Below are 19361 nucleotides of genomic sequence, written 5' to 3' on the forward strand. Positions count from 1 at the left end.
TCTGTAATGACTGAGTTTTCTGCATAGTTTTAAAAAATATGCTTTCTTATTAATTATTTTTCAAAAATAAATCATCAAATGTGAAAGATACAAATCTGGATATAAAAAATTTATTAAAAAAGTTGCCAACATTGAATATCGAAGTATATAACTACTTGAGACATGAACAATAATTTTTAAGTCTAATCCTTTTCATCTCTATGTTGTAAATTCTGTTCTTCTCTGCTCAAGTACAGAAACTAATTTGCAAGCATATCAATAGTCACATATGTACTGCTTTAACAACATTACAACAGATCTTTGCTAGAGGTCTTAATTCAGATTCAGCTGAGACTTTGATTCCTCAGACCTATATATCTAAGTTCAAATTCCTGGAAGAAAAGCTCTAGCCTACTATTTATCGGCTTATCACATGCATAATCGTTGGTCGACGTTATGTTTAAACATGTAAACATTAGAACAAAGGATTCCGAAGCACAGCAGTTCTATAGAAACATTGGCATAATCATGTTCGTCATGTAATCTTAGACTGCTTCAACAGTTTAACTACCTCAAGCATAGTAGGTCTCATCCATGGTTCGTCATTTGTGCATGACATTGCAATGGAGAGAACATGCAACATCTGAACCTTCCACACAGCTGAAGAAGAAAACGATGCGTCCAGAGCTTCATGCTCGCTTCCATTTGCAACCATCCACCTGACCCATCCAACAAGATTGCCTCCCTCAATGTCAGATTGTCCAACCGGTGCTCGTCCTGTTACAAGCTCCAGCATGACGACCCCGAAGCTGTAGACATCTCCCTTGGTTGTAGCCACCATGGCCTGACCATACTCAGGGGGTATGTAACCAAATGTACCGGCAAGCACAGTTGAAACATGACTCTCACATGCACTTATTATCCGAGCCAGGCCGAAATCTGATACTCGTGGTTCAAAGTTTCTATCCAACAATATATTGCTTGACTTTATGTCCCTGTGAATAATGTGGGGAACGAATCCATGATGCAGAAAAGCAAGTCCTCGAGCTGACCCCAAACAGATCTTGAATCGAGTTGGCCAGTCAAGTGCCTCAACTGCATCTGCCTGGTTCCTTAGCCAAAAGTCTAAGCTCCCATTCTCCATGTATTCGTATATCAAGAATCTCTCATCTGCAAAGACGCAGTAACCAAGCAACGGGACCAAATTTTCATGTTTGACCTTCCCAATAGTTTCCATTTCAGCCAAGAATTCACGTTCCCCATGCAGGTGGCCTCCATTAAGCCTCTTGACAGCTATTATACGTCCTTCCGGTAGTGATGCTCTATATACTGTACCAAATCCACCGTCACCAATAATGTAACTCTTGCTAAAGTTTTCAGTTGCTGATACAATATCAGCAGCTTTTATCCTTAATAACGAATGCTCAAAAGTCGCAATATTTATGCTCAGGGGCTCCTTTATTTTCTTTCTCAAGAGCCCCTCACTGGAGGTAGACTCTGGTGTCATCACAAGCTTACCCTTGTCATTGTCAAGAATCTTAATATCCTGCCCATGTGTTTTCCATTTCAGAAGACCAATGAGTAGGATCAGAAAGACGACTGTGGCACCAACAGCAAGACCAACCACTGAAATATTTTTTGGATGAGACAGAGAGTTGCTCCTTGAAGAGAGAAATGGCAGGCCGAGAATACATGGCGTTTCATCCATGCAAGATTCTGGAAAATTACCAGGGAAAGAGTTTCCAGAAAAGTTGGTAAATACTAGGCCTTGTATTGTACAGATATTACAGGGAAATGGATCTTGGAAATTGTTTTGTGATAAATCAAGATATGTCAGGGCAGCAAGATTTGAAAGTGATGCTGGTAAGCTTCCGGTGAATATGTTATTGTGGAGGTCTAACACAGAAAGTGATGCTAGTTTGGAGACTGATTCATCAAGTGTACCACAAAATTGGTTATTGCTGACATTCAAAACCAAAAGAGAGCTGGTGCTTTTAAGATCAACCGTGAGACGTCCTGACAGAGAATTCATGCTGACATCTAAATAGGTCAAACTTTTGATGCAGAATAGAGAAGGCGGCAGTGGACCTCTTAAGCAGTTACTTGAAAGGTCAAGCTTAGCTAGACTTGGCAGTGATGGCCAAAAATTATCAGGAATCAATCCTTGTAATTGATTGTGTGAAAGTATGACACCCTGAAGATTCATCATTGAGAACAACTTGGGAACCATCAAACCTGAAAAGGAATTGAATGACAGGTCAAGCAAAGTTAAGTTAGCCAGTGATGCTATCTCCTCAGGAATGCTCCCATTTAGCTTGTTGTTCTGCAGCAGGATTTCTGTCACAACAGTGCAGTGCTTGATTGTATGGGGAATAGGCCCCTCTAGTTCATTGTAGGACAGATCAAGCATGCCATAATGCTGGGTGTACTCAGAGTCTGGTAAAGGAACCTTTTGAAAACCAGAGCATATCTCTTCAGGTATGGGACCATAAAGTTTGTTATCTGAAAGAACCAAGTTGTCGAGCAATTTCAATTTAGATATTGATTTTGGGATTTTACCTGTCAGTCTGTTTGCACCCAGGTCCAGAGATACAAGCTTGGTGCACTCAAAAAGCTCTGATGGTATCTCTCCAGTTAGTTTATTACCATGTAGAGATAGGTTAGTCAGATTTTTAAGCTTTCCAATGCCAGGAGTAATCCTTCCACCAAATAGATTATTGTCCAGTTGCAACCTCTCAAGCGTTAAGATATTGGTCACTGCACCTGATAACGACCCTTCAAGCAAATTATCGTTCAGTGATATTGCCATAAGTGTTTTGGACTCCCAAAGTTGATCAGGAATTTTTCCAGATAGTTTGTTCATCGACAGTTCCAAGGTAATTAGCTGAAGCTCACCAAGGTAGCCTGGTAGTTCACCCGAAATATTGTTTTCAGATAATATCAGATCAGTGAGATTGAGACAATCCTTGAAGATACCATTGAGACTGCCAGAAAAGTTGTTGCGGGATAGGACTAGACTGGCCAATGATGAGGCATTGCATATATCAGAAGACAATTCACCAGAAAGCAAGTTGGCACTGACATCCAGATGGGACAATGAAGGCAGGTTAAGTGGTGGTAAAGTCCCACTAAAGAGGTTCTGTGATAATACGAGAGACTGAACTTGCTTCCAGTTTGAAATCCATGCAGGTACAGGACCTGACAAGCGGTTTGAGTCAAGGAGAAGCGAGTTGATTGACTCTAATCCTGCCAGGCTCTCAGGTAATGGACCATCTAATAAATTGAAAGAGAGATCTATGATCTTTAACTTCTTGCAATTTCCGAGCTGTGACGGTATTGTTCCAGTTAATCCAGAGTTTGGAGCAATGAGATAAACTAGATTTAGCAGCCTCCCAATATTTGAAGGCAGTTCCCCATCAAAGTCATTTTGTGCTAAATTCAAGTAAGTCAAGTTACTTAACATTGAAACTTGTTCCGAAACACTTCCTGTAAACCGGCAACTCTGGAGATCAAGTACCCTGAGGTCTTTCAGATTGCCAATTGCAGCTGGTATAGTCCCAGTAAGTGAATTCCATGCAAGATCAAGAATTTGAAGCATCCTTAGTTTGCCAATTCCGGGAGATAGACGTCCAGTAAATCTGTTCTGTCGAGCAGTGAAGAACAAAAGCTTTCTGAGGTTACCTAAACTAGCAGGAATATTCCCAGAAAGGATGTTGCTGCTGATGTCAAGAGACTGCAACAGCTGTAAGCTTCCAAGTTCTTCAGGAAGATTTCCAGAAAATGAATTTGCACGGAGAGACAGTTCCTTAAGCTCTGTCAGTTGACCAATTGTAGAAGGTAACCTGCCTGAAAAATTATTGTCATCAAGAATAAGTTGTCTCAGATACTTCAGATTAGCTATGCTTGGAGGCAGCCTTCCAGATAACCTGTTGTAACTCAGATCCAGGACCTCCAACTTCTTGAGATTCCAAAACTCTGGAAAAATATGACCAGTAAAGGCACAATGGCTGAGGTTAAGGTGCTTGAGAGATCTAAATGCACCAATAAGCCTGGGAAATGGAAGATTCAAAGGTGACACCGAGCACGATAAATCTATTTGGCTTACTGTTAGACCATCACATCTTATTCCAGTCCAATTGCACGGAGAAGTCTGTGAATGAGACCAACTTGAAATGATATCATCTCTTCTATCAATAAATGAGTCTCTGAAAGCCTTCAGTAATTGCATGTCATCAAATAAAGTATCCGCTTTGGACAAGGGATACACAAAGCAGATGACCATAATGATCAGGATACACGAGCATTTCCATCTTAAAAGTGATGTATTCATCCTGCGAACGATTTAGGAGCACAGTGTTTATTCCCTTAAGTAGAATTGAAGATGATTCTGCAAGGAAAAATGAAGGAATTGAATAAGTCTAAATCCAAATATTGTGTGCATAACAAACAAAAAGCGCGCCAGCTGTAACAGAAATAGGGTGTACATTTGGACTACAAAGTTAATAGCCATGAATTAGTTACCAGTTACCATCATAGGAAACATGGGGATAAACATGGAATCATCTAACAGCAAGAGACAACTAACTTGCAATCATCTGCAAGTACAAATTCAATAATAAACTAATCTTCGTGAAGTCTAGACAATGTTTCAATTAGTAGTATTACACTGGAGATGGATGAAATCGCATGCGAGACAATCACGGGTCCTTTCAATCCAGAGCCTGAAATGATTCTTGTTTGACAAGTTAGAATGAAGTATTTTGCAATTAAATACTGAATTCCACATGCTAAAATATCATTAGATTATCCATGGAAAAATACTGAACTCGGGAATTCATAACTCCTAGTACTGACTGCTATCGATAGAAGATCAATTACACAGGGTATCAGGAAATCAGTCTTCTGATACCATTCAACTGGAGAATTACTATAGAGAATTGAAGATTACACATAGCAATCAGCATTGGGTAATAGAGAAAGTAAAGCTGGTAAAAGTCCATTCTGATCACTAACAATGCAGCTCCATTCAGTTTCATTTAAAGCTGAAGTAAATCAAACAGAAAATCAATAGCTTATTATTTCCTTTGCCACAGTTACAAGGAAAGAAGTAATTTACCTATTGGGCAGATGCAATTTCAGTCTCTGAAGCCAGCACACCTGAAGCTAACTCATTTCCTGCACATCCATACAAATTCTGTCTGAAAAGAAAGTAATTTATACAAAATTACATTTATAACATCCATCCACACAAAAGAGCATGCATGAACTAATGTCCATAACACGCTAACTTCCTAAACTAATGTTACCTATAATGTGAGTTTATGGGGAGAACTAAAAAGAAACTTAAATCTGAAAATAAAAATACACTTCCTCAAAAAACACGGCTTCAGTAGAAGTTAGATCAAAACCAAAATAAAAAATTGATTTCAGGAAAGATGCGTCTGCTAATTAGCATCCATTTATCAAACAGCAACAGTGGAACCTCATCTGAATTCTCGTTCCAAAAATAAGTAAAATTCCAGTTACCTTGAACAAATAGGAAAAAAGAAAGAAGTGAAGATAAGGCTAGAGACTGCAAAAGAGAGATAAATGGAGCTCGAACTAAGCCTTTTAAATCGGAAAAAAATAACACTTAGAGCATATTCAAGAATCTTTTAAACTTTTTGTCTTGTTTGTGAGTGGAGAAGAAACTGAAACTAGGAAAAAGCTGCCAACTTCATATTCTTTAGGCATAGCGCTCGAGAAAGATTCGCAGCTTATCATAAAAAATACCTCCATTCTCTATGCATATATATATATAGATATTACATGCATCTGCTATCAGCCTACAATCTGTATGCATGGGCTAATCCCGCTAACAGTAACATAAAAGAAAGAGAAAGACCTGCTGCTATTAAACACATGAACATCAAAAGAGGTAACATGAAAAAGGCAGCTGATCGAATTTTTATCATTTTTTTTTTCAGACAGATTGAAGGGATCTTGATGAATGATCAGAAAGAGCGTCTCAGATTATTGTATCACTTGTATTTAAAATCAAAAAATAAAAATACAGCAAGGCGGTTGGTAGGTTTCAAAAAGAATCAAACTAAGAAACAGAAATAAATGGAATAGCGGCCATCAAGAGCCGCAACAGCGCAGGTGAAGCTACACGATTAAACGTTACCTTTATGAACCCTCTTGCTGAAACCCGTACACAAACTTCAGAAACTATGCTGCTTTCCCTGATGGCCTTCCTATCTCTTTTGGTTATTTAGACTGCAGCTGAAAGAAAAATTACGCACAACAGAAAGTGAGCATGAATCTTTCACTTTCACAAGCCGCTTTCTACTGTACTGTATACGTGAGGTGGGGTGGGCTGCGGGCATATCTCACTTCCAAATCATTTACTGAGACTGCCAACTCTGAGTAAGGGGATTTGATTCGGGTAGAATGAAGCGATACCCCAGTTTACAGAAAGTACACACAGTTCACACAGTAGTCAGTGGTGGGTGTGTCGTGATGTGGGCAGAAGGGTGGTGTGGGAGGCGTGAGCGAAAGGTGACAGCTAAGGAAATGCTGAGGCTTCCCCATTTCACTCTCACCTTCATAAAGAGAGAGCAGGTGGGCATGCATCCAAAAATTAGAGTACTTGACGGTTGCAGCTAGACATGGGCTTTTTTGTCCTTTGACATGTAAAGTATATGTCATGTTATAATTTAGGTTAAATATATCTACCACCCTCCATATATATGTCATGTCGCAAATATTTTCTAACATTTAGAACTGATCAAGAGGGTTCACCTTACTTAACCGCGTCAATAATTGTGTTAGACTATATTACATTCACGCTACCGATACGTATATCTATGACTAATTTAGGCCCTACTCATATTCAAAGTATTTATTTCCGTTAGCATGGGTTCGAATTTGAATATGGGTCCAGACATGTTCCTAATGTAAAACAATTGAGTTTGGATCAGTTTATTGGAATTAACCATCACATTGTGCTTAGGTTTGAGTATAGCCCATCAATTCACAAGTTGAACGACGTTAACAATATATTTTACTATCACATTATAAGTGAGATTTATTTTGTTAAATAAATATTTTAAAGTAAAAATGATATGAAATTAAATTTTACCTTCTCCAATAATTAAAAGCAATATATTAACTTCATCTGATGCATACTTCTTTAAAAAAAAACTTAATAATTAATTTTAAAAATAAGTATATTATTAAATTAAAGTGTATGTTCTTTTATCAAAAATGTAATAAGTAATCTTATAATTTCAAAAATATTAAGGGATGATCATCTTCCGAACACATAATTATGAAGAAAAGATGTGACTAAGTACAAATTATAAAATTTTAAATGTATGTAACTATTTCATAATGTAAGTAACTGAACTTTTTATTACGACTAATTATAAATGTCGAGCAGGATTGTATAATACTACTTTTAGTTCAATTTTTCTTTCCTCGTGTGTGCATAAAACGACGATGTTTTGAGGCTCGTCGATTGAAGCGCGATTATTTTGATTGTTTTTTTCCTTTATACGATGTCTCTCAGCTACAATGTCCTTTGCTCCAATTATTAGTGTTTCACTGCGTGTATATAACATGAACCTTTTCCTTTTTGCATGACTTATATATATCATATTAAAGATGGCCTTTGTAATTAAGCTTACGGCTATATTCATTTTGAGGAATATGTGTTTGAATTATGATAAATCCTATAAAGCTCGAAATTTAAAATATACGTAATTAATTTTTACTCTTGGTTTCATCTTTTTTTTTTAAAAAAAATAAATAAAAAAGATTCCTCATCGCTACACCCCTAACTATTTAGTTTTTGAATCTCATTCTTACGCCGTTGAGATGTGGCTGAAATATGAAAAAAAAAAAAAGTGCGTATTTTTATCCCGTTTAGTCATCCAGTGTGTTTTACACCTCTGGTACCATAGAATCTCTTCCTTCATTCTCAGTTTCTCGAGGCGCTGCTACATTCTTGGGAGTTCACCTAGATCATCCTCACACACAACACCACTCTGTATCTCAACAATGCAGTCCTTTATTTCATTTATACCCTAACGAACATGGTCAAAACGCTTCTTATCCCACCTTAAGAGACCCACACAATAACTCATAATTTTCTCCCACACCACCTCATTCGGATTGGACACATTTTCTGCATTCCAAGCATCCTTCATTATTTTTACACACTCTTTCGACCTAAGCCATATTGCTTGAAATGGAACATCTTTTTTCTTTTATCAACAGTAGTTGCCAGGCGATCCATTTGAACAAAACTAGAAAGTGGTTGGAACGGATTAGTGGGAGGTGAAGAACTCGAATATTTGGGTACTGTAACCTCCATTATGAAAAACACACGCTCGATCAAGCCGAACTCTAACAGTATATGGATGGAGGTGCATGTTCCACCAATTTACCCCTTCATACCTAAGGTCTATCAAGTCATTCTAGGGTAAGAGTGGTCTAGTTTTTTCCTATTGTGCAAAAATCTCATTGTAATCACCTATAGACAACCATGGAATAATGGACTCTTGATTGAGCATAACCAACTTCTGCAATGACCCTCTTCTTTTTGCATCATCTGACTCCTCATAGTACCCCATGAATATCTATCGAGCCAATCCAATACCTAGTTATATATCAGCATCAATGTGATTAACCGACAAGACATTAACTATACTGTAATATCCTTCCTCAATAATAACATAAGCCCCCCAAACAGAGTAATGGGTGGGAGGCACATCCATTTCGAACATATCAAATTTATTCTTCAAACACTAAAATGTACCTAGTTAATAGCCATTAATATCTCGTTGAGGGGGCATCCGCTACTGATGCTGGCGTGGAGGCCCATAGGGAGCGGTGGGCCTATTTTATTGTGCCATAAACACACACTAGTACAAATAGTCCGACGTCGGAAATTTAAAGAAATAAGAAGAGGAATTCGTTTTGTCCATTTCCAGACCGGTAATACATCAAAGTAAATTGTATTTAACTCTTAACATAATAATTCAAAAAGAAACTAGAAGAAAATATGAAGCCATGGGATCCTCCAAGTGGCGCCAATTCCACCTCAAACCTTTGTCTTAACTGAGCAGCAGTGAACCAATTCCAATCCTCTCTCTCACAGAGCACGCATGGCGGGTTCTTCTACTTTTTCAGCCATGGCTATTTCCAAAATCGACTTCCCAGTTCTGCTGTCCCAAAAGATTACCCACAAGAATTCACCTTCATTATTATCCTTAAAGCGCAGAGCCCTTTATTGCTCTAAGAGATTCTTAATTCCTCGTAGAATTTCTGGGATCAGAATCTCGAAGCATAATGCTTTTTCTGTATTCAGCTCGCTGGTAGACAACTTCTCAGTTGATGGTGCTGAGGCAAGTGAATGTCCGCCACTTCATGAAATCATAACCAGGTAACACCAGTTTTATGATAATGCAACACTGGTTTACTTTTGTTATATGCCTTTTTGTGTAATTAATATGGGTTAAGAATTTTTCAAGAAAGTATGTAAATGCACATACATGGAGTCTTGGGAAAAAATTGGTTTTCCTTTAAGATTTGCATGATATTGAAGAGATTTGAAATGAAATTTCTGATGGGATTTTCTTGTTTGATGTTTTGCTTATTGATTTTAATTTCAAATTGGTTTCTTTGCTACTGATTCCAGTTTAAATATCTGGAACTGATGATGTTTCCTATTTGAATTCTTTGGATAGTGAGGTTTTGCATTTTTAGTTTCCGCTTTAAGACAGTTCTGTCTGAGCATTTTACTCTATTGATGAGCTAGCAACAAAAAATTGGGCAAGATGTCTGGACAAAGTTGTAAAAAGATTCAGCAATATGGATTTAAGTTTGATCTTAGAGAAGTTGTGAAAGAATTCTGCTGTTTATGGTTTTTTTGGTTAGTTTTTCTCTGTATCCAACTTCACATGGTAAAGGAGATATTGTAGTGGAAAGTTGTCTCTTTTGCAATTCTTTTCAGAAGATACTCTCCCGCATTGTAGTTCCTGCACTTGTGCGTTATTGGTAAAGTATAAGGTCATGATAATCTTGATAGATGGTCACTGACAGTCCCTTAGAAGTGTCTAACTTTTCGATTCTTGTGGGTACAATTTACAGTGTTGTAACTTGCTACCTACTTATAGCTAACAAGATAAATAAGCTACTCACCAACTTTCATAAAACGTGACCCAAGAAAAGTATATCAATTTGATATTCTTCTCTTGCAATATTTTTGTGTCAAATTTGCTTCTATAAATGCTGGTTTCCTCGGTGGTGCTTCCTGGTTGATAGTATCTCTCATCCTGCTACCTGTTTAAGAAAGTAAAGACTTTTTGTGAAAGCATTTTCAGCAACTTTTAGATGTTCATTTGTATCCTGTCTGTTGTTTGCAGTACATGGAAATGGAGAGGTTATTCTATCCGCTACCAGTATTCTGGAACCGGTGGGCCTGCTTTGGTTTTGGTTCATGGTTTCGGAGCAAACAGGTCTACATTGCTTCAATTTCGATTCTCCTCAACTATATAATATAGGTATCTATCAGATAATAGCAGAATACATTTGTATTTATCTCGAATCATTTGTCATTTTTATCATTACTGCTCAAAGATAAAATGCGATAAGATATCTAGCACGATAATGAAATAAATAAAATACCTGCAGTGTGAAATAGAAATAGAAATAGAAGCATTTAGCACAAGTTAACTTTACGATTCAGATTAAACTTAAAAAGTTACAAGTTTAGATGAGATTAGTTCATTTTCCAATTTCTTGGAAGAGGAATTAAGAAGCAACTTCTTTGTCTCATTCTGGTTTTTTAATATAATTTTAGACAAATGACCAGTGTTCTTTGCTACATTCCTTTTTACTTTTGTTTATCTCTTCTAGTGGAGGTATGCTATCTGGACTTGCATCTGTAATGCACAATAAATATTATATATGTCTTGATTTATTTTGCACATGCATTCATTGTAGATTGGTCCTTCACTTTAAGCATAAGAACAGAGACGTCTTGACATATAAACTATTGTGGATTCACATGATCTAACTTGATTATTGTGGTATAAATATTCCAATTTGATTTTATTTGGAGAAACTTCTATCTTTCGCATTCTCTTGTAATCAGTGACCACTGGAGGAAGAATTTGCCAGTTCTTGCACTGTCACACAGGGTGTATGCAATTGATCTTATTGGTTATGGTTATTCAGACAAACCGAATCCAAGAGAACTTCAAGTCAAGTCCTTTTATACTTTTGAGACATGGGCTAGCCAGCTAAATGACTTCTGTATGGAGATTGTTAGGGATGAAGCCTTCTTTATCTGCAACTCAATTGGAGGTTACCCCCTTCACTATTTTCTTTAATCAATAGACTATTTTTTACTTGAGATTTGTGAATAAGTTCCGTCTACCACTTTGTATTGAACTAGTGAATTATTCTCTTCTTTCTAAAACGATTCATTTATCTTTACCATAGGAAGGTATATATGAAGCCTTGCATGAATTATAATCCGCTCCCTTTGCTGTCATTTAACCATTTTAGGTCATACTTGATTAGAGTTATAAACCAATAAAATGTATGTTTCCATTGTGTAACGGAAGGACTGTACCACATACCTACTAGTTAAGCAAGTGTTACATGAGAAGCTTGATATCTATTTTTCAATAAATATACACAGATCATCGTAGCATAATCACCAAACAAAATAAAATGGTATCCCAGGAATAGACTGAACATGAACAAGTCAACAGGTAATGAACTGTGTCTAGAGTTGTCTCAAGTTGGATGACAAGGGATGACCAAGTCGACATTGCCAAGAAAAAATGGAGTGCGAAAGGGCATAATTACCACTAGTGTATCTGGCTTGTTGATGATAATTGAGGCCACCATACTCGTGTAAGCTACCAATCATGGTCCTTGTCTATAAAAATCCTGAAACACACCATAAGAAGGGAAGAAAGTTGTTAAATAGTTCATACATTTAGTAAGCTGAATAATGGACAATAGATTAACAAGATAGCGAGAATCAAAAAGAAAATCAATCATCAAAAGGTAAAGAATCATTAGGGTTACGAATACGAAACTTAGAGATCAAAGATAGAAGCAGCGAATGACAAAGAAGAAAAAGGGGATCAGATACCAGTGATTTGGGTGGTGCCACCCCAAGCTAACATTGAAGACTCACAAAATGAAAAAGCACCTGAGATGGAAAGATGACTGTTTTGTTGGCAGCATGATGATGTTGAAGGTTTATATAGGCCTTGTAGCTTTATGTGATTAGATGAAATTGGTGTAGATAGCTTGGCTTGGCAGAAAGACACTTTCTTGCCAGGTGATTGCAGTGATGTCGTCCAGTGACGAGTAATTTGACCATGTCTTTCTGCAAACTTAGAAGGAGGCTTCTGTGGTTATGAAAGAGGGAGGGGATAACTTGGAAATGTAGGAGGCTTTTGTGGTTACCCAGAGATAACATAAGTGTAACTAGTCCTGCTATTAAAGAGTTAGACGAACTAGTAGTAACAATCATTATGTGCCTTAAGTATCTATTTCCAAATGCAGGACTTGTAGGCCTCCAGGCAGCAGTTATGGATCCTGCAATCTGCAAGGGCATTATTCTCTTGAACATTTCCCTCCGTATGTTGCACATAAAGAAACAACCTTGGTATGGGAGGCCTCTAATAAAATCATTTCAGAGTTTGCTAAGGTGAAGTAGGTTTGATATACTTCTTCATTTTTCAATTTGGGCTTCACTAAATACTTCAATATGGCTATTTGGTAATTCTTTACACGTTACCTTTCCTGCAGAAACACAGCTCTCGGAAAATTCTTTTTCAGAACTGTTGCAACACCAGAGTCAGTAAGGAACATTCTTTGTCAGGTACCAGCAAAAGTATTTTAATAAGCTTAAGCTAAAATGAAGAATGAAATGTTCAAATTCGTAAAGATTTTCACTTGTTTGCTACCTGTAGATAATATTCTCTGTCGACAAATCTACACAAACTAAAAAGCAGTTGTTTAACCATTTTCTGCAATGCGAATCTGCGTTGTTTTAGTTTGTTCATGGTTGAAGTTATTTGGTGATTGGTCTTATCCTAACTTCATATACCTAATGTTGTTCCTTGTCTTCATTCCTCTGCTAATAGGAACACCGTTTCTTTGTTTTCCTCTTCTGGCTTGAGGCATAAACATGTTAGGAAAATATATAATGATTAAATCAGCACAAACTCATGAATTTATTCCAAGTGCATTGTAGATTATGCGTCTGGACAAATTTCTCCAGTCATGCCACAGTATAATTACTGATTCTCCTTTTGAATGCATTTCAGTGTTACTACGACACATCCCAGGTGACAGATGAACTAGTAAAGATAATTCTTGAGCCTGGGCTTGATCCTGGTGCTGCTGATGTGTTTCTTGAATTCATTTGCTACTCAGCAGGGCCTCTCCCGGAGGAATTACTTCCTCAAGTGAAGGTCATATTTATATACATATTTTCTCACTCGAGGTTTTTCCTTAAACTAAGTACAATAGTCTGTTGTTTTTGCTACTTCCTTCTTCTAGTGCCCTGTATTAGTGGCTTGGGGTGACAAGGATCCTTGGGAACCAATCGAACTTGGGAAAGCCTATGCACAATTCGACACCGTGGAAGATTTTGTCGTGCTGCCTAATGTCGGCCACTGCCCTCAGGTCTCAATCTCTCTTATGTGTGTGTAAAGACCATGTCAAAGTAGTTTATCATACAGACCAAGTGGGATTCAACCACAAGACCTTTATTATGTGAAAGGTCGTGGCCTCTACTTTACCATTGAGGCAGAGCCCTCACTGGGCATGTCAAAGTACTTTATCATACGTTATTTCATCATCTACCGGAATTTCCATAAAACTCCGCCAAACATTTTATCTCCTTTTTCTCCAATAAACCGCACTTCAAAAGAAAACCTAAGTTTCAACTCTTACGATGCATTTGATTTTTCTTCCCATTGAGCTGTCTTCAAGGGATTTTAAACTCTCTCCTGGGAAAATTACATGATATCTAATCTGGCTAAAATTGTTTCATGTGAAGGACGAGGCGCCTCATCTCGTAAATCCAGTAATCACTTCTTTCGTGGCTCGACATGCACCAGCAACTGCTGCTCCGTCTCCTGCAGCTTCCTGAGTGCTCGTAGCTGGTAAAGCCTGCTAATTGGCATCCTATGTTCAATTTAGTTCTACCTGTAGTGATCATCGGAACGGTGTTCCTGCATTGATTTTGCTACTTCCAAGATTCTGTCACTCAAAGTCTAAATCATTCCCTTAAATGGCTTATCAATTTTCATGAAAAATTGAACTCTCTCATTCATGTCATCCCTGCAAATAAGTGTTTTACATCTTTCTATTATCCTCTTGTATAACCCCCACTCGTTCCACCAATATTTTGGCTTTCAAGTTCAGTAAATTCATTATTTTTTATTTCTAATACTGGAAAGTTGAGACCAGGAGCTGAAGAGAAGAAGGCACGAAGCAAGAAGCTTAATGGCGATGAGGAATTTGTACAACTTGTTGAGAATGGGGCAGCAAACAACTAATCGAGCCAGTCACTGTTTTCATGAACTTGCACTCAACTTCATTGGGAGCTCTTTATTGAGTCTATTTGTAATGATTAATGAAGATCGACTATCAATAGTTTGTACAAAGCTCCTAATTTTGCCCACACCAAAATTGTTTTGTGATTGAAATATCTTTCAAATTAGGATTACACACACACACATATATATATATATATATATATAATTTATTGGGTTTAATTCAAAAATTAAATCCATAAGATGGCCTTCATTGAATTAATCCAATTAATCTCAAAAGTTCAATTAAAATTAACTTGATCTCATCAAATAAATTCTAACTTATAGTATAATTAATTAATCCCGTTAAATATACATGAGTCCAACCCGATTTATTTAATCTCATTTAAAAGAAAGAGCTTCTCTTTTTCGATAGGACAACATCTTTATTATTCTCCAAATTAAATAATTAACGCATACCGTAATTAGAATTAAAGTTATTTCTTTTATAAAATATTTATCACTTAGGTATAAACACTATACTCCTATATCATGTAGTATAAACAATTTGAACTATTTAGAAAAAAAAAAAAAGTTAATTATCAACATTGAGTTTGATTGTGTATATATGTTCCTTGACAGCAACTTAACCAAGAACAAGACATGAATTCATCATCTGAGCATAATCGTTCTTCACAATATGAAACAATTTTTAATATAATTATCACTAAATATATATAATAAATTGTAGTACAGGAAGAAGAGGCACTTTAAACCCCAATTTACATAATAATCTACACATCCATTTTTATTTATGCAAAACTACAACTAGGTATTTGGTGCCATAGTTTTTAATAAAAAACAAATACTTAGTGATATATAACGTCACATTATCAATAATTACAAACAACTTTAATACCACAAATATATATATATATATGTATATTTATCTTAATCTTAATAGCGGTAAGAATACTTTTTTTTAGTTGTCGTTGATGCTCGTCATAGACACAAGTATAGCGACAAAGGTATTGTTAGCACATATGATGGTATCCCGAAAGGACCATTTGTACTATCATTAGATTGTCGCGATATATGTATATTATCTTATGACAACGTAAAATAGTTCTTGCCACTATTAAAATGTAACTGGATCCATTATAATATACAAACACAAATTATTATTATTATTATTATTTTCATGTGTTATTATGATAATTTTAGTATTGCCACGTACTCTCTTACTTATAGTATTAACTTTAGTTTTTAAGATGATGAGTCTCGACATCTTTTGTGACCTTGATTAAAAGAGAGAGGAACGAGACTGGATCTTCGACATCCTCGTGTAATTTCTCGTACTCTAGAACCCATGTCACCAAGTGGATTTCGCCCTTTGTGTCCACATGTATTCCTATTTTAAAGCTCTTAAAGTAGTCCATCAGATGTCCTTCAATGACTTTCAATGTTATTGACCTTTGTTCGTCGTCTATGGCTTCAACTATCTCCTTTGCGATTTTCTGTTCCCCATCTGTATTTTCACAGGACTCATAAGTTAATCAAGAAACTTCTACAGCAACATGCATATGGCAATATGGTAATTTACACTGTCAAAATTCAAAAGTAAGTGACCATACGTATATAGAAAATATGTTTGGTATACTCACCATGAGTGTAGCTCCAGCAGATAATAGATCCTATAGTTCCCCAATTTCCTTGATGAAGATCGCACCCTTGTACTATATTAGGGCTCATGCTTGACACATTGTGTGGAGTGTCCCTATATACTTTATGAAACAAGTCTCCTGATTTTATCTGAACATCTGCAGTTAATTTGCCCGACAAGCCCATTTTTTATTTTTGGTTTGTAATGTAAGAAACAACGGTTGATATAATAGAAAGACTTATGTAAGAACTATGTAGTTATCTCGAAAAATGACTTGAGGTTTGGTTCTTATTTATAGTTGAGGCATAGCAATGCATATTTTATTATTGTACGTAGAACTTTTGTGGTTTATGCTTATTATGTTTCCTTGGCCCATCATTTGATGGGCACAATACACTATGCAATCAATATGACTTTAAGAACATGACAGCTATAGTTAGTCAATTATGTAAAATAATTAGCTCAATGATATTAATTATAGTTATGACTTCGAACAACATAAAGTACAGTAGGATGCTTCCCTCTCCAATAATAACTGATCTTGCTCCAAAGATGCGACCACGACTGGTAGATCGAACTCGGCCACGTACCCTCCCAAAATCGAGTGATTGGGTCCTGAGGATTAAAACACAAATGTGAGGCTCGTCGGGTTCGTTCCCGACAACGACCCTTTGACGCTCAAATTAGAGTTGATAGAGAATAAAATATGCGAACTGGAGATGTTAGGTCGAAAATATTAAGTAGCAATCACCTCAATAAGTAATGTGTCGAAGTATTTATAAACCCATGTGGATATTGTTGCTTGGGCCACGTATCTCCATCAGGATGATAGGCGTCTTTAATCTGATGGCCCTCTTTAAGTCGGGTCTTCGGCTATAAACGGGTCTATCCGGCCCGCCTTCACTAAGACGCGGATTCTGAACTAGCAAATAACGAAAATACCCTTTATTAAGGGGATTTTCGATATTTTACCCAAAAATCGGGGTTTTCCCCATCAATAACATAGGATTAGCGCTACAATAATTTTAATGCCTGGATTTTAAATCCATTTACATTGACATGCAGTATACGTAATCTCTTTGAGTCGGGTCTTCGGCTATAAACGGGTCTATCCGACCCGCCTTCACTAAGACGCAGATCCTGAGCTAGCAAATACCAGAAATACCCTTCATTAAGGACATTTCGATATTTTACCCAAAAATCGGGGTTTTCCCCATGAATAACATAGGATTAGCGCTACAATAATTTTAATGCCTGGATTTTAAATTCATTTACATTGACATGCAGTATACATAATCACTTTGCAAGATAATATTATCAGATGTACAAGATTCTTCTGGGATTTCACGAAATCAATAGAGATGATTTTATTGAAGTTCAACTGCGTTGTAATATTATGTCTCCCACGTATGTGTCTAGACATACCACTATACATGCTCTATTCCATGTTGCCAAGATTTGATTTGCTATCACGAGATGTCATATTAAAGGCACGTGCTTAAGCCAACGAATAATATCCTCTAATAAAACCCACTGCCTTTCTATTTCTTTTCTAACTTCCCAGAAAATTCCCTAATGATAGTTTGAAATGAAAAACATTTCACAATAGACGACAGATTCAAAGTTAATTTTGTGAATTTTTTTAATAGTAATCAAAGTAAATAACCTAAATAATCATATAAAAGCTCGATTTATATTATATTTACGCAAAATATTTATCATATTTGTTGACATTAAAACTCTGGATATAGCTCCAGCAAATAACAGATCCCAAATTTCCCCGATGACGATCTAGCCTTATGCTACATCAATGCTCGTCTATGATTTTTCATAAGATCATTAAGTGGTATAACTCCAAAGATCAAAATTTGCATTAAATTACATAGAAAAAATATTTCCTCCACCGTAGGGCAAATGAAATAAATCCAAGTAACTCAACCAACATCTATTAAAAGTTTGACTTCTGCCCCATATATATATATATGTACTATAACATGAATTGTAGAAAGATTATATTGTGATGATATCTCGTAGTTGATTTATTCTAAGATCTGTAATAAATTGCCTACGCAAATCGTTTCTTCCACAATCGGGAAAATTAAATAAAGGGACTACTTGAATAATGAAAAGAAATTGACTTAGTTGTCCAATATATATATTTGGAGTTGAGTTGAGTACAATAAAAATAATTAAGGGATAATTATAACCCTTCTCCAGTGGTATATATATATATATATGGTGTAATTACATCTAAATTTTATGTGATTTAAAAAATTACATTTAATATTCCTGATGTTTGTTTCAGTCTAACAAATAAGTCCCTCTGTTAGTCAAAATTAACTGAACTTGTTGATATTAATCAAAAAACTGAATGAAAATTGATATTTACCCTCGATTGACTTATTACTAACTTATTGCAGGTTAAAAAAAAATTCGTCTAAACTACTCTTATGACGGTGAAGATATACCTCCTCACGTGTATTAATGTGTGAAGACGTATGAGGATAATTTGGTCATAAAAAGACTTATCTGACCTGCAATAAATCAATAAATTGAAGGTAAATATAGATTTTTTTTATATTTTTGTTAATATCAACAAATTCGGTGAATTTTAATTAATGAAGTAACTTATTTGTTAGACATAAGATACAAAACTAAGATGTGATAGCGATGCGACAGTCGCCTAGATTGACATCACCCCCCACCCCCCTCTGCCTTCGAAGTCACCGTCACCCTCCTCCAAGCTGACCGGCAACATGTATTGGTTAAATTATACGGCTGTTATGTAATAAAAAAAATTCAACAGTCATAAAAATAAGAAATAATATATAATAGATAAGGGTATAATAGTTTTTGACAAAAATAGAAGAAATTTTCGCATATTTTTAAAACATAGGGGAATTTTTAGTTGAATTTTGAAAACACAAGGGAGTAATATGCAAATTGGCCCACTTTAATGGGTGTTTGATAAGAAGTTATCAAGTTCATTGAACGACGATAGGAGATGTCATACAAGAGCCCATCAAGGCTTGATCTTAATCAAAGCCTAATTCTCCTTGGTTACAATAATACATTAATTAGTCTTTAGGCTTGAGTTTTTATGATAGTGTTGTGCATAAGACGACTATGAATCGAACATGGTTCATGCAATCACAAATTTT

The 19361-nt window shown here is 36.1% G+C and overlaps 3 protein-coding genes across 6 annotated transcripts; 1 reads left to right on the forward strand and 2 right to left on the reverse strand.

The window, feature by feature from the left end:
* Positions 1-231: 231 nt before the first annotated feature.
* Positions 232-6582, reverse strand: LOC105166514 (leucine-rich repeat receptor protein kinase MSP1-like). 3 transcript variants are annotated; one of them, XM_088882966.1, is made up of 3 exons: positions 6146-6582; positions 5096-5154; positions 232-4310 (listed from the first exon to the last, which is right to left on the reverse strand). In XM_088882966.1, the coding sequence occupies exon 3, from the start codon at positions 4307-4309 to the stop codon at positions 515-517; it is 3795 nt and encodes a 1264-aa protein (XP_088739092.1). In that variant the 5' UTR covers position 4310; positions 5096-5154; positions 6146-6582; the 3' UTR covers positions 232-514. The 3 variants fall into 3 exon arrangements, with proteins under 3 accessions (XP_088739092.1, XP_088739090.1, XP_088739091.1); XM_088882964.1 differs by having other exon boundaries at positions 232-4366; XM_088882965.1 differs by having other exon boundaries at positions 232-4366; positions 5096-5177.
* A 2452-nt stretch (positions 6583-9034) lies between these two features.
* Positions 9035-14711, forward strand: LOC105166480 (alpha/beta-Hydrolases superfamily protein). 2 transcript variants are annotated; one of them, XM_011085851.3, is made up of 9 exons: positions 9035-9409; positions 10392-10484; positions 11123-11334; positions 12556-12700; positions 12802-12874; positions 13323-13469; positions 13558-13683; positions 14060-14165; positions 14463-14711. In XM_011085851.3, exons 1-8 carry the CDS (start codon positions 9132-9134, stop codon positions 14150-14152), a joined length of 1167 nt encoding a protein of 388 aa, XP_011084153.1. In that variant the 5' UTR covers positions 9035-9131; the 3' UTR covers positions 14153-14165; positions 14463-14711. The 2 variants fall into 2 exon arrangements, with proteins under 2 accessions (XP_011084153.1, XP_011084152.1); XM_011085850.3 differs by having other exon boundaries at positions 9037-9409; positions 14473-14711.
* Positions 14712-15296: 585 nt separating this feature from the next.
* LOC105166515 (kirola) lies at positions 15297-16468 on the reverse strand. Its single transcript, XM_011085894.3, has 2 exons — positions 16202-16468; positions 15297-16065 (listed from the first exon to the last, which is right to left on the reverse strand). Exons 1-2 carry the CDS (start codon positions 16383-16385, stop codon positions 15797-15799), a joined length of 453 nt encoding a protein of 150 aa, XP_011084196.1. The 5' UTR covers positions 16386-16468; the 3' UTR covers positions 15297-15796.
* Positions 16469-19361: the final 2893 nt, after the last annotated feature.

Source organism: Sesamum indicum, linkage group LG7 (genome assembly GCF_026168435.1).
Source record: "Sesamum indicum cultivar Baizhima isolate 11 linkage group LG7, ASM2616843v1, whole genome shotgun sequence".
Classification (NCBI taxonomy): domain Eukaryota; kingdom Viridiplantae; phylum Streptophyta; class Magnoliopsida; order Lamiales; family Pedaliaceae; genus Sesamum; species Sesamum indicum.